At 42.1% G+C, this 15,699-nt stretch overlaps 1 protein-coding gene across 1 annotated transcript in view; it reads right to left on the reverse strand.

Annotated features, from left to right (window-relative positions):
• LOC126194152 (chitinase-like protein Idgf4) overlaps positions 1–4,157 on the reverse strand; it is a 51,485-nt gene extending 47,328 nt beyond the window's left edge. The window contains exon 1 of the mRNA XM_049932743.1: positions 3,997–4,157. Within this exon, the coding sequence (XP_049788700.1) occupies positions 3,997–4,108 (112 nt within the window). The 5' untranslated portion in view covers positions 4,109–4,157. The remainder of the gene's footprint in view (positions 1–3,996) is intronic.
• Between the last annotated feature and the right edge of the window lie 11,542 nt (positions 4,158–15,699).

Consider the following 15,699-nt stretch of genomic DNA (forward strand, 5'->3'; position numbering starts at 1 on the left):
TGCCTGACTAGGCATATACGTAGATGCAAAGGCACGCGTTGCCAGCGAATTTAGCACGTCTGTGTTAGGTCAACGCACTCGCACAAGGTGAAGCTCTTACGAGCAGTTTCTCAATAAGGGGGGAGGGCGAGAAGCCATTGTCTCGGCAGCGCTATAGACCAGCGTATCATCAATTTTTCTTGCAATATCTGATTCATAGATTCCTCTCACTACAAAAAGAGAATAAGCATGTGCGACATATTGCATGAACAAACTATAGAATTCTTTATCATTTATTTCAAGGCATTTATTATAATTTTGGCTTAACAATACCATCTGAACTCACACATAATTATCCCTAGAAAGTATCCTTCTAGTGCGAGTTCATTGTCAAATATATTCATTTATAGTAATTATTATGAGATACTCATACATATTTAGTTTAAGCTTAAATTCATCATGTTGTATCGAATACAGTCTCATGACGTTTTACGTTAATGTACATGTAACTGTAAACCACATGATCATGGCAGCACGCTGCTGAAACTTGTCCTACTAATAAGTATTAGTAAAAAGTGATTGAAGCAGTAAAAAATGTTTCATAAATATGTTTCATTTGGTTTCACGATCATGTACTGAGTTCGATCAAAAGTAATTCGTCTTGGAGAAAATATAATGAATAAGATTTGTTGTTTACTCTCATGATTGTGTCGCAAAGAACGTACTAGAAAGTGAGCACGTGATAGAACGCTTAACTATCTGCGCATTAACATCCTAGAAAAGGTTCAAATTGTGTTGTTTCCGGTACTTCAAGCACAAGCAGAGATCGTAAAATGAGAATTCTGAGGTTGGTAATTCGTACAGTAAAAACAACGTTATGGAGAAACCTACTAAAGAAGCTTTCTACTGAATTTTGTAACACGTTGCATTATAGCTTTCCTCAATGGCAGCGAATAAAGGTAGAAGCGGGCTTACGTTCCGTCGAATGGGAGGCCATTAAAGGCAGAGTACAAGTTCTGACTGGACAATGATTTCGTGCAAATAATCCGGTCCTGTTGAACGAAACAGTCCTGCATTCGCATAAAATGATATAGCGAAATTAAAAAGAAAATCCTAAACTAGGGTGTCCAGGAAGCGAACTAAACCCCTTCCAGTTCGATTTTGAATTTACGTGTGTGCGGTAGTGAGTCACAAGTAATGAGAACGAGCTACAAAGAAATCTAAAAAGTAGACGAAGCTTGTGAGGATCACAGAACATCAATACCCTCGCTCACAGTGTGAATCAGAGTGCGCTACTGTGTTGTTGTGGTCTTCAGTCCAAAGGCTGGTTTGATGCAGCTACCAACGTTAGCCTATCCTATGCAAGCCTCTTCATTTAAGAATAACAATTGCAACCCATATCCATTTGAACTTAATTACTGCATCAAGCCATGGTCTCTCTCCTCTACAAATTTTACCTCCCCCCTCCCCCCCCCCCCCTCCAAAGACACACACTTCTTTCCTTACCAAACTGACGAATCTTTGATGCCTCAGGATGGTGACTTATTAATAGGTCCTTTCGTTTAGTTAAGTTATGCCATAAACTTCTTTTCTCCCCAATTCGATTCATTATCTACTAGTTAGTTATTGTGTCTATTCATCTAATTTTCAACGTCGTCTGTAGTCCCACATTTCAAACGCTTTTATTCGCTTCTTATTTGAACTATTTACTGTCCACCTTTCACTTCCGTATTCCATGAAAATACCTTCAGATGAACGCACGACTGCAAACAGAAGTAATACGCTGTATTTATGTTGTGGGCCGCAGCACAGCAGTATGTCGGCAGATCCAATAAGATTCGGAGACAATGGCGCACATCGAGACCTAACCACTTAAATCTGAAAAGAAGTAATGTTCCTAAGTGCTAAACTCCTAAATGTTGTAGTTATTTATCGATTATACTTTGCTCGACATGCACCGCATCGCCCTCGGCTATGAAACCCGTTCGTTGTTTAGTATGAAACAAAAGTAGTGCGGAAAACACTAATAAGTTAGTAGCTACTAAAAAAGAAACTATAGTGCATAGCGTGAAAGATGCTTAACCGTGATGGTAGTCATTGTAATAACAAGCATTTCATTAACGAGATTCTAAAAATTTATGGACATCCACAACAACCTGTAGTAATTTGACAAACTCAGTAACTAAGTGTATGAAATGTTTCAAGAACAACTCCAGAGACCGAAAGAGTTTACATGATATTTGTGAGATATGTCCACCAATGAAAAGTAAAACTACATTTTAATTGTAGCAACATACGACACAGGCATTGTTTTATGCATCGTGATGTAGGAAGCATTATCGACAGTCAGCCAACGGAAAAATCCACCCGCTGAGGAACAGTTTATTTTGACGAGACAGTATATGTAAGTAAGAGAGGAAACGACGCATTTTCTTGTGTCTATGCAAGATCCATAACATCAACCGTGAAATTACAGCAATTGCGCGTAATGCTTTTCCCAGACGTCCAGCCTTGGCCGCATGCAATAATGGAAGAGAACCTGACAGTGTTCGCGGTGTGGCTCCTACCTTCTTTCTGGCTTGGTTGTGAAAAGCAATAATATCTATTTTCAACATTCTTAATATACCCTTACTTAAGATTTTCCCCCGCAGTAACATTTACGGAGACAGCATTCCTGGTCTCGAGATCTTAGTCGTCGAAAAAATCTGTTACACACCGCTCGGTTTAATGCGTTTCTGTCGTCCGACAGAGTACTGTAGGGGAGAAACTGCAAAGGTAGACAACGATTCCATTAGATTATTGGGGGCGGGTATGAAAGGTTTTCGAAGATGAAGAGCCAATCATAAGGCAAAAGTAACTGTGCACCATATTCTCTTCTGGATGTCTGAGCTTAGCACTGACATTCGAGTAAGGACGACTCGTGCAGTCTAATTAATACAAGCATTAATGTGTATTTTAGCCCTGCCGATGAAACTAATATTAATAACTGTATATTATTAATACCTGTAAAAACACGTAAGTAATTTGCAAATAGAAATGACCTGTGCAAATAACATTCTTACGCCTGCTTCATTATCTGTTGGAGGTGCGGGAGTAATTAAGTCGCTCTATATTATTTGACATAGCTTCCTTTGAAATAATTTGTTTCAGTTTGTCAATGGCGAAAGTGGTCTTTAAACTTATTTTATACCCATCACTAGCGACAAATTGCATGTCCGACTGTTCTCTTGAAAATACCTCTCTTATAATTTCTGGGAGTGCCACACTGGGGCTCCCAATTGGGAATATTTGTGAGGAGATTTTCAGTTCTGGTATTCACCTAATAATGCACAGGGAACCTCTCAAAAATATTGCTTGCAACCACTGTGACGGAACTGCTTTCTTTCAGGGACGACGTTGTCCATACTCCCAGACAAAAGGTAAAAATTTCCGCTGCCTTGGGGTATCAGTTGCGTGATCACGCACTGGTCGAAACGTAGTTACCTGATCGTTTCACTCCACTGGTGTTGTTGTAACAGTAGACTGGGAGTGCCACAGAGGGGTTCCCAAATGGGAATATTTGGGAAGAGAGTTTCAGTACTGATAACAAAAGGAAACCTCCGGAAAACATTGACTGGAACATAGGAGCTGGAACTGCACTATTTCTGGGGCAACGTTGTCCATTGAGCCAGACAACAGTTACAAAATAACGCTGCATTGAGGTACAAGTTCCACGATCACGCACGACTGTACTTGTCGTTACCTGGCCTCTTGATGGCACTGGAATTGTAGTAACAGTAGACTAGGAAGTGCTACAGAGGGGTTCCCAATTGGGGATATTGTGGAGGGGAGTTTCAGTCCTGGTATTCATGTGATAACAAAAGGAAACTCCTCCACAATCTTGGTTGGAACCCAGGGATTCGTACTAATCTAACTTATTTCTGAGTCAGCGTTGCCCATTGTCCCAGACAACAGTTAAAATATGTGCTGCGTTGGGGATCAAATTCCTCTACCTCACGCGAGTGTATGCGTCGTTACCTGGTCGTTTGAGCGCGCTGGTGTTGAAGTAGCAGACGACCTTGGTGGTCGCGGCCAACGCCGCTGACCAGCAGCAGGCCGTCAACAGCAGGAACCTGGCGAAGCTCTGCATCGCGAGGAACAGTCACACTGGACGAGAGCAGCCCAGCCCGCGGACTTTTACGCGGAGGAACGGCCGTGGGCTGGTCGCGGTCGGAGGGGAGAGCACAGTGGCCGCGAGGTGGTGGGGTGGGGGGGGGGGAGGGGGGGGGGAGCATGACATCATCCGCAGCAGTGGCTCAGCGCGACCAAGGACTCACGTGGGGAGTCAACCGACAGCAGGTGGGCTACGATTCTGCGAAGCTCTCTTTGGCAGCTCTCCGCTTACAGCCTGTTGCTTCTCCGAAAGGAAATATGAACTCCTGTTTGTGGACTACCTGTTCCTGTAGTCAAGCAGCCATCTAAAGACACCAGGGTCCGAAGAAAATGGACTGCTTGTTCTGTGGTTTTAGATGAGGCGTCCAACCATTATGTGTAATGTCTTCGTTTAAATTGCGTAATTATGTCAAGTAACTTCACGAGTGCCTCAGGCAAGTGAGTATCACCCTTGTTGTTCATGTTGTTGTTGTGGTCTTCAGTCCTGAGACTGGTTTGATGCAGCTCTCCATGCTTCTCTATCCTGTGCAAGCTTCTTCATCTCCCAGTACTTACTGCAACCTACATCCTTCTAAATCTGTTTAGTGTACTCATCCCTTGGTCTCCCTCTATGATTTTTACCCTCCACGCTGCCCTCCAATACTAAATTGGTGCCGGCCGCGGTGGTCTCGCGGTTCTAGGCGCGCAGTCCGGAACCGTGGGACTGCTACGGTCGCAGGTTCGAATCCTGCCTCGGGCATGGATGTGTGTGATGTCCTTAGGTTAGTTAGGTTTAAGTAGTTCTAAGTTCTAGGGGACTGATAACCACAGCAGTTGAGTCCCATAGTGCTCAGAGCCATTTGAACCATTTTTACTAAATTGGTGATCCCTTGATGCCTCAGAATATGCCCTACCAACCGATCCCTTCTTCTATTCAAGTTGTGCCACAGATTTCTCTTCTCTCCAATTCTACTCAATACCTCCTCATTAGTTATGTGATCTACCCATCTAATCTTCAGCATCCTTCTGAAGCACCAGATTTCGAAAGCTTCTATTCTCTTCTTGTCTAAGCTATTTATCGTCCACGTTTCACTTCCATACATGAGTACACTTCATACAAATACTTTCAGAAACGACATCCTGACATTTAAATCTAACTCGATGTTAACAAATTTCTCTTATTCAGAAACGCTTTCCTTGCCGTTGCCAGTCTACATTTTATATCCTCTCTACTTCGACCATCATCAGTTATTTTGCTCCCCAAATAGCTAAACTCCTTTACTACTTTCAGTGTCTCATTTCCTAACCTAATTCCGGCAGCATTACCCGATTTCATTGTATATTAATGACCTGCAGACTTTCTGCAAATGGTTCAGTTATTTCTAACGAAGAAATATCTGAAAATAGCTGCAGAAATATCCAGTCATATCTTGATAAGATCTTACTTTGGTAAAAAGATCGACAACTTGTTATAAATCATTACAAATCTAGAACTGTGCACTTTACGAAACGTAGAAAAGTCAACGACGCACAAATAGAATTAGTGTACTCGCACCATAAATATTGACCATCAGTACTGATATCTCTCAAGATATTATCAGTACTGTCAATGTGCACAAAGCCTGTGAAGTCCAGAATTGACGTTTTGACAGGATGTTCCTTTTAAATGGTGTCAGAGCTTCATGAACCGGTCACACGGAGTTAGTGTGCACCGTTTGTGTTTGTAGGTCGTCTTTGTTCCTTTCGATAGATATTCACAGCCGGCCGGTGTGGCCAAGCGGTTCTAGGGGCTGCAGTCTGGAACCGCGCGACCACTACGGTCGCAGGTTCGAATCCTGCCTTGGGCATGGATGTGTGTGATATCCTTAGGTTAGTCAGGTTTACGTAGTTCTAAGTCCTAGGAGACTGATGAACTCAGATATTAAGTCCTATAGTGCTCAGAGCCATTTGAACCATTTTGAGATATTCACAGTTCCCTGCTCTACTTTCTAAAACGTACAAAAAAATAAAAGAAAAAAAATGCCTTGAAGACCACGCTACAGCCCAGCGACCGCTGTATCATTCTCAGTCATTCACCGTCAGATGCGGTATGGAGGGGCATCGAGTCAGCACATCGCACTCTAGGCCATTGTCGACGTCCCAACCTTGGAACTGCTACTTCTCACGCAAGTAGTTCCTCGACTGGTATCACGAGGCTGAGTGCGCCGCGGTCCAGTTCTTCCACCAAGGAAAAATCGCTGCAGTACGGGGACTCGAACTCGGGTCTCCTGCATGACGGTCTGTCACGTTGACCACTCGGTTATGGAGGCGGGTGAACAAAGAAATAATGATTGAATTTATCGACTGCAACAGGAAAACAATTCCTGCGCAGCCAATATTCAAAAGAATACGTGGACGATTAAAAAAAATTGCCTATAAAGAATTATTAAACATACATACAAAACAGTTTTATATACCAACTTATTTACAACTTTAGGATGGTCACTGGAGGATTCTCTATGTCACTGCATTTTTCATTAATTTGAAAACATAGTATTCGTTTTTTTAACTACACATCAGTGTGGGAAAACGATTCTACTTCGAAAAATACATCATACATATGTAATAAATACTAAGAGGTCTGTAAAATGCATGTCATTCTCACTAATTTGTAACAAACAGGAAAAAAAATGTTTTACGTAAATTACCTCACTCTGTGTTCGCAGGGCAGGTGAGGAGCAGAGAGTACAAGTGACATTTCACAAGCGCACATTTGTCAAATCGAGCGAGATGATGCAGTGGTTAGCACACTGGACTCACATTCAGGAGGACGACGGTTCAAACCTACTTCCGGCTATACTGATTTAGGTTTTCCTTGATTTCCCTAAGTCGGTTCAGGCAAATGCCGGGATGATTCCTTTGAAAGGGCTCGGGCGAATTCCTTCCCCATCCTTTCCTAATCCGATGGAACCGTTGATCTCTCTGCTTTGTTCCCTCCCCGAATCAACCAACCAACCACACTCGTCAAGCTAAAGTTTGTATCTCTTGAAAATAAAAGAAGTACAAGCGATTTCTTGCACATTTTCGCACTCTGTGATAGTAAAGTTTAGGCTTCATGCCAGTGGCTGGACTGCATTTGTTCCCCAAGACAGGATGCACGCAGTGAAGAATGTCAGCCTATTGTTTTTCGTAGTGGAAATGAAAACAGAAAACTTTTTTCAATTAAAGCGATGGATTCCATAGCAAAGAACGAAGTTCCTAATATTAGTAGGATCAGAATCAGCAATGAATATCATCTTCTAACAACGCAGTTCAAGAATAGACTAGAACGTGACCAGTTTATCCGGTCGCAGGTTCGAATCCTGCCTCGGGCATGGATGTGTGTGATGTCCATAGGTTAGTTAGGTTTAAGTAGTTCTAAGTTCTAGGGGACTGATGACCTCAGCAGTTAAGTCCCATGTGCTCAGAGCCATTCAGTTTATCGAAGCGAATTTTAGGACGCAAAATACTGGCCGCTTATCAATATTTCTCCTGCTGGCTTTGCATCAAGGGATAAAGTTCTTTAGGAAATAAAGTACTACATCCCTTCAATTTATCGTGGGTTCTGTAACAATGTATCCCATTTCCAGATTGCAGTTACCATGGATGTAAGAAGAGGGAGTGGAAAAAGAAGAGGTGTTGTCAAAGAAGTGGATAGGCCAGGCTGAAAAAAAAAAAATGTACAATGCAATGACAGCATGACCAGTGATGTCCCAGGAACGATGTTCTTCAGGAGATACAACAGAAGTAAATGATTCAGTTTCTATATTAAGGCACTGGCTCTAAGGATATTAAAGAAAATCAAACGAATAATCTCTCACACATATTGGAGCCACATCAGTATATTTTCGTTTAGGTATTTTTAGTTCATTTGCTAGTTACCTATTGTTTGTCAAGGTGTTGCATTACTTTTTCATTAATTACGCACATATTCTTGTTTTATAAAGAGCATGTGCAATAAGTATCATGAGTGTTGTACCCAAAACAAAAATCTTCAGAATGTTGTTGTTGTTGTGGTCTTTAGTCCTGAGACTGGTTTGATGCAGCTCTCCATGCTACTCTATCCTGTGCAAGCTTCTTCATCTCCCAGTACCTACTGCAACCTACATCCTTCTGAATCTGTTTAGTGTATTCATCTCTTGGTCTCCCTCTATGATTTTTACCATCCACGCTGCCTTCCAATACTAAACTGGTGATCCCTCGATGTCTCAGAACATGCCCTACCAACCGATCCCTTCTTCTAGTCAAGTTGTGCCACAAGCTCCTCTTCTCCCCAATTCAGTTCAATACCTCCTCGTTAGTTACGTGAACAACCCATCTAATCTTCAGCATTCTTCTGTAGCACCACATTTCGAAAGCTTCTATTCTCTTCTTGTCTAAGCTATTTATCGTCCACGTTTCACTTCCATACTTGGCTACACTCCATACAAATACTTTGAGAAACGACTTCCTGACACTTAAATCTATACTCGATGTTGACAAATTTCTCTTCTTAAGAAACGCTTTCCTTGCCATTGCCAGTCTACATTTTATATCCTCTCTACTTCGACCATCATCAGTCATTTTGCTCCCCAAATAGCAAAACTCATTTACTACTTTAAGTTTCTCATTTCCTAATCTAATTCCCTCAGCATCACCCGACTTAATTCGACTATATTCCATTATCCTCGTTTTGCTTTTGTTGATGTTCATCTTATACCCTCCTTTCAAGACACTGTCCATTCCGTTCAACTGCTCTTCCAAGTCCTTTGCTGTCTCTGACAGAATTACAATGTCATCGGCGAACCTCAAAGTTTTTATTTCTTCTCCATGGATTTTAATATCTACTCCGAACTTTTCTTTTGTTTCCTTTATTGCTTGCTCAATATACAGATTGAATAACGTGGGGGATAGCCTACAACCCTGTCTCACTCCCTTCCCAACCACTGCTTCCCTTTCATACCCCTCGACTCTTATAACTGCCGTCTGCTTTCTGTACAAATTGTAAATAGCCTTTCGCTCTCTGTATTTTATCCCTGCCATTTTCAGAATTTGAAAGAGAGTGTTCCAATCAACATTGTCAAAAGCTTTTTCTAAGTCTACAAACGCTAGAAACGTAGGTTTGCCTTTCCTTAATCTTTCTTCTAAGATAAGTCGTGGGGTCAGTATTGCCTCACGTGTTCCAATATTTCTACGGAATCCAAACTGATCTTCCCTGAGGTCGGCTTCTACCAGTTTTTCCATTCGTCTGTAGAGAATTCGCGTTAGTATTTTGCATCCGTGACTTACTAAACTGGTTGTTCGGTAGTTTTCACATCTGTCAGCACCTTCTTTCTTTGGGTTTGGGATTATTATATTCTTCTTGAAGTCTGAGGGTATTTCGCCTGTCTCATACATCTTGCTCACCAGATGGTACAGTTTTGTCAGGACTGGCTCTCCCAAGGTTGTCAGTAGTTCTAATGGAATGTTGTCTACTCCGGGGGCCTTGTTTCGACTCAGGTCTTTCAGTGCTCTGTCAAACTCTTCACCCAGTATCGTATCTCCCATTTCATCTTCATCCTCTTCCATTTCCATAATATTGTCCTCAAGTACATCGCCCTTGTATAGGCCCTCTATATACTCCTTCCACCTTTCTACTTTCCCTTCTTTGCTTAGAACTGGGTTTCCATCAAAGCTCTTGATATTCATGCAAGTGGTTCTCCTTTCTCCAAAGGTCTCTTTAATTTTCCTGTAGGCAGTATCTATCTTACCCCTACTGAGATAAGCCTCTACATCCTTACATTTGTCCTCTAGCCATCCCTGCTTAGCCATTTTGCACTTCCTGTCAATATCATTTTTGAGACGTTTGTATTCCTTTTTGCCTGCTTCATTTACTGCATTTTTATATTTTCTCCTTTCATCAATTAAATTCAATATTTCTTCTGTTACCCAAGGGTTTCTACTAGCCCTCGTCTTTTTACCTATTTGATCCTCTGCTGCCTTCACTATTTCATCCCTCAGAGCTACCAATTCTTCTTCTACTGTATTTCTTTGCCCCATTCCTGTCAGTTGTTCGCTTATGCTCTCCCTGAAACTCTGTACAATCTCTGGTTCTTTCAGTTTATCCAGGTCCCATCTCCTTAAATTGCCACCTTTTTGCAGTTTCTTCAGTTTTAATCTACAGTTCATAACCAAAAGATTGTGGTCAGAGTCCACATCTGCCCCTGGAAATGTCTTACAATTTAAAACCTGGTTCCTAAATCTCTGTCTTACCATTATATAATCTATCTGATACCTATATTTCTATAGTAATGTACATAATTTTTAAACAGCCGTTTAACTTTGGTAGTCATTTACTCAGTTTGCTTCAGCGAACACATGTACCGATTATACCCTCAGGCCCTCAATTGCCTCATAGGTTTCCATAACAGTTTTGCCGATTGTATTTGCTTATTTTACAGCACGAAGCTTCAAGCATTATAATGACCTGAATGTGGCCAGAAACCTCAAACTTCCTATTAATCTCTCATCGACTGCGACTGCCTCTCTCATCAACGGTTGCCTCCGTCGGAGCTTCGAGTCCTCCCTCGGGAATGCGTGTGTATGTTGTCCTTAGCGTAAGTTAGTTTAAGTTAGTTTAATTAGTGTGTAAGCCTAGGAACCGATGACCTCAACAGTTTGGTCCCATAGTCCTTACCACAAATTTCCATTTTCTCTCATTAACATATTTTGTTTCTCTCTTTTATGTCATACCAACATTAATAATTTGCCGTATGATGCAGGAGTCGTCCGAAAATAGTTTATGGGGTCTTTAGGGTCTGTGGTTGTGATTTCAGTCAATAAGTTAACACGCAACTAGTCGCTCCTTTTTTCCGTCCATTCTCGGGCCCATTTGTTCTTTTTCGTTGTTTCCTGTTGTTTCTTTCTGGCTGTAGTTAATATAATTGCGGCACACTCTTTCTTTTCGGTATTCGGCGTCTTATACTGGTGAAATCGCATTGTCAAATGACAGTGTTATTGCTGATATGAGGGTCACTTCAATACATTAAAGGTCTGAAAAACAAGTGTTGTCAATAAATGTGTAGTGAACGCGTGCAGGACGCTTAAGACGTCCCATTCGACAAGCATCACACAGTATCGCTACTTGATCTTTTCTTGTTTAGATATAGCACTGGTGCACTGACAGAGTTACATCATCTTTGGCCAAAATCACTGTCAGTATGCGGGGGAGGACAGAAACCTCTTTACGTAACATGGAAGCTCTTTCTGCCTGCGACGTCCATTTTACACGCAATTTCCACGCAAATAAGAAACATACATAAATGATATTGCTAATTATGAAAATAAATCGATTTTATACTGATTTGAACTCAAACTTTCACTATAGGTACTTTTCACAATGAAATGGTCTCTTACGTTTTTCTCTACGGTTGCCATAGGTATAATATAATACACCTGTGTCCAAAATTAAAACACCAAATCGCTGTTTTCCCTTACTGTGTCTAATTCAAGATATAATCATACAAACTGTCATCAGATGTCCGGTCAATCGTGTTCTGCACGGATGAAGGCTTTCCGATCAACGGACAACCACGCCAGCGATGACGTTAGGACACCTATCAGACTGTGTAGCTTTTGACGGATAGTCCCACATTCAAAATCGCTGTATATACAGTCACAGACGGTGCAATATTTCACGGAGAAGACACCTACCAGACTCTCTGCGGTGGAGGGCTGTAGAAAGAATGGAAGCAGGTCAGTCGCAAACTGATGTGGCCCGATGGCTTAATGTGAATAATTCTGTTGTTTCTCGGATGTGGCGACCGGTTATAGAGACCAAAACTGCATCCCGAAGACCAGGGCTTGGTCGACCACGCCTGGCATCAGACAGAGAAGACCGTTATTTGGCTGTTAGGACATGACGATGCCGCCTTCATACTACACGGCAACTGGCATCTGACCTCGCAGCGTCCACTGGACATGTATCAAGGAAAATGGCGTACAGAAGGCTTCGGCAGAGTGGCTTCTATTGTCGGAGACCTGCTGTATGTGTACCACTGACGCGTCTTCACCAAAGGGAATGTCTAGAGTGGAGTCGTCAACATGCCACCTGGATGGTCGAACAGTGGGCCAATGTTCTTTTCACAGATGTGTTCTGATTTGGTCTGGAAAGTGATTGTCAACGGATTTGCATCTGGAGGGAATGTGGAAAACGATTTCAGGACCCAAGCGTTGTGGAAAGAGACCAACATGGAGAAGGATCCCTAATGTTGTTGGCAGCGATTTCGTTGACCACTCGAACACCTATTTGAAAAAGCTGATAAAAATGCTCTTAACGCCTTTTTAAGAGACAGTCTTCAGTCCTTCCTATCTGATCATGTAAGTGTAGAAAAGTTATGGAATGTTTTCAGAGAGATAATATCGACAGCAATTGAGAGATACATACCACATAAATTAATATGATGGTACTGGTCTCCCATGGTACACAAAACGGGTCAGATCGTTGTTGCAAAGGCAACTAAAAAAGCATGCCAAATATAAAAGGACGCAAAATCCCCAAGATTGGCAAAGTTTTACAGAAGTTCGAAATATGGCGCGTACTTCATTGCGAGATGCTTCTAATAATTTCCACAACGAAATTCTGTCTCGAAATCTGGCAGAAAACCGAAAGAGATTCTGGTCATACATAAAGCACACCAGTGGCAAGACGCAATCAATACCTTCACTGCGCGATAACAACGGTGGAGTCACTGATGGCATCACCACTAAAGCAAAGTTATTAAACACCGTTTTCCGAAACTTCTTCACCAAAGAAGACAAAGTAAATATTCCTGAATTCCAATCAAGAACAACTGCCAAAATGAGAAACATAGAAGTAGATATCCTCCGTGTAATAAAGCAGTTTAAATCACTTAATAAAGGCAAGGCATCCAGTCCAGATTGTATACCAGTCAGGTTCCTCTCAGAGTATGCTGATAAAATAGCTCCATATTTAGCAATTATATACAACCACTCGCTCACAGAAAGATCTGTACCTAAAGACTGGAAAATTTGGCGCAGTGGTTAGCACACTGGACTCGCATTCGGGAGGACGACGGTTCAATCCCGTCTCCGGCCATCCTGATTTAGGTTTTCCGTGATTTCCCTAAATCGTGTCAGGCAAATGCCGGGATGGTTCCTTTGAAAGGGCACGGCCGATTTCCTTCCCAATCCTTCCCTAACCCGAGCTTGCGCTCCGTCTCTAATGACCTCGTTGTCGACGGGACGTTAAACACTAACTACCACCACCACCACTGGAAAATTGCTCAAGTCACACCAATACCCAAAAATGGAAGTAGGAGTAATCCGCTGAATCACAGGCCTATATCAATAACGTCGATTTGCATTAGGGGTTTGGAACATATACTGTATTCGAACATTATGAAATACCTCGAAGAAAACGATTTATTGACACATAGTCAGCACGGATTCAGAAAATATCGTTCTTGTGAAACACAAGTAGCTCTTTATACTCACGAAGTAATAAGTGCTATCGACAATGGATGTCAAATTGATTCCATGTTTTTAGATTTCCAGAAGGCTTTCGACACCGTTCCTCACAAGCGTCTTCTAACCAAACTGCGTGCCTACGGAGTATCGCCTCAGTTGTGCGACTGGATTCGTGATTTCCTGTCAGAAAGGCCACAGTTCGTAGTAATAGACGGAAAGTCATCGAGTAAAACAGAAGTAATATCCGGCGTTCCTCAAGGAAGTGTTATAGGCCCTCTATTATTCCTGATCTACGTATATTAACGACATAGGAGACAATCTGAGTAGTCGTCTTAGATTTTTTGCAGATGATGCTGTCACTTACCATCTTGTAAAGTCATCAGATGATCAAAACGACTTGCAAAATGATTTAGGTAAGATATCTGTATGGTGCGAAAAGTGGTAATTGACCCTGAATAAGGAAAAGTGTGAAGTTATTCACATGAGTACTAAAAGAAATCAGCTAAACTTCGAACACGCGGTAAGTCACACAAATCTTAAGGCTGTATATTCAACTAAATACTTATGGATTACAGTTACAAATAACCTAAAGTGGAACGATCACATAGATAATATTGTGGGTAGAGCAAACCAAAGACTGCGATTCATTGGTAGAACACTTAGCAGGTGCAACAGGTCCACTAAAGAAACTGCTTACACCACGCTAGTCCACCATATTCTGGATTATTGCTGTGCGGTGTGGGATCCGCATCAGGTGGGACTAACGGATGACATCGAAAAAGTACAAAGAAGGGCAGCTCGTTTTGTATTATCGTGAAATAAGGGAGATAGTGTCATAGACGTGATATGTGAACTGGAGTGGCAATCATTAAAACAAAGGCGTTTTTCGTTGCAACGGGATCTTCTCATGAAATTTCAATCGCCAGTTTTCTCCTCCGATTGCGAAAACATTCTATTGGCACCCACCTACATAGGAAGAAATTATCATTACGATAAAATAAGAGAAATCAGGGATGGCACAGAAAAATTTAAGTGCTCGTTTCACCCACGTGCGGTTCGAGAGTGGAACGGTAGAGAGATAGCTTGAAGGTGGTTCATTGAACCCTCTGCCAGGCACTTTATTGTGAATAGCAGAGTAATCACGTAGAAGAGAACACCTCTTCATGAAATTACACGGGTGAATCGGCAAGGTTTAACTGCCGTCAGGTATCGTGACGGAGTCTTGGGACCTCATGTGTGGTTATTGCGAGGTGCTGTCGGCCCAGACTTCGTATTCATGGGCGATAATGCTCGACCTCAGAGACCACACGAGATTGAAGTTTTCTAGGAAACGGAAGATATTGCGCACATGGCGTGTCCTACTCGCTCTCCCGATTTTAATCCCATAGAGCGTTTCTCGGATGCACTAGGGAGACGGGTTGCATCCCGTCAGCATCCAATAACCACTCTCCAAGACTTACGAGCAGGTCTGGAGGAATAATGGGCGTTATTGCCTCAACATGGAATTGATGACAATAACAGCACGCCCCGTCATTGTCATGCCTGTATTGCTGCCCCTTATACTGAGCACATTAGCCAGTTGTCGGAATGTACGTGCAAATCCGCTGAGTTGGAAAAAAAACTAAGAACATTTTTGTCTATCTTTGAAGTTGTTTAGTTTGTGTATTCTTTACATTGTTCCTACTTTACTATCACCCGTTTGTACTGTCTTGTTGTAAAATATACGCAACCCTGCAAAATCTTTGTTTGTAGCTCTAATTTTGGACACCAGTGTATATAATACCAAAGGCATCCCGTTAATTAGAAGCGAATTATGTGACTATAGTAGAGGCTTTCTTTGCCGCGACACTCTGAGGCTGCGGACCTCGTGCCCACCGCTCCGACTGCCTTTTACCCTCGAGAAAGGTCACCGCTAATCATCTGATAGCAGGCTGAGTTGAACTGAGGCCGCCCTGGAGGCACTGGAAGGTTGAAAAATCAGTGACCCTGTCCGAGATTGAATCCTGGACCTCCAGGGCAAGAATTTATTGCTCTGCCCCCTAGACCGCCATGGCTTCTAATTATGTAACTAGCAGCTAAAATTTTACTGTTCCAGATACAACCATATTTGGAACAATAATTTTT

Source organism: Schistocerca nitens, chromosome 1, assembly GCF_023898315.1.
Source record: "Schistocerca nitens isolate TAMUIC-IGC-003100 chromosome 1, iqSchNite1.1, whole genome shotgun sequence".
In the NCBI taxonomy this organism is placed as follows: Eukaryota; Metazoa; Arthropoda; class Insecta; order Orthoptera; family Acrididae; genus Schistocerca; species Schistocerca nitens.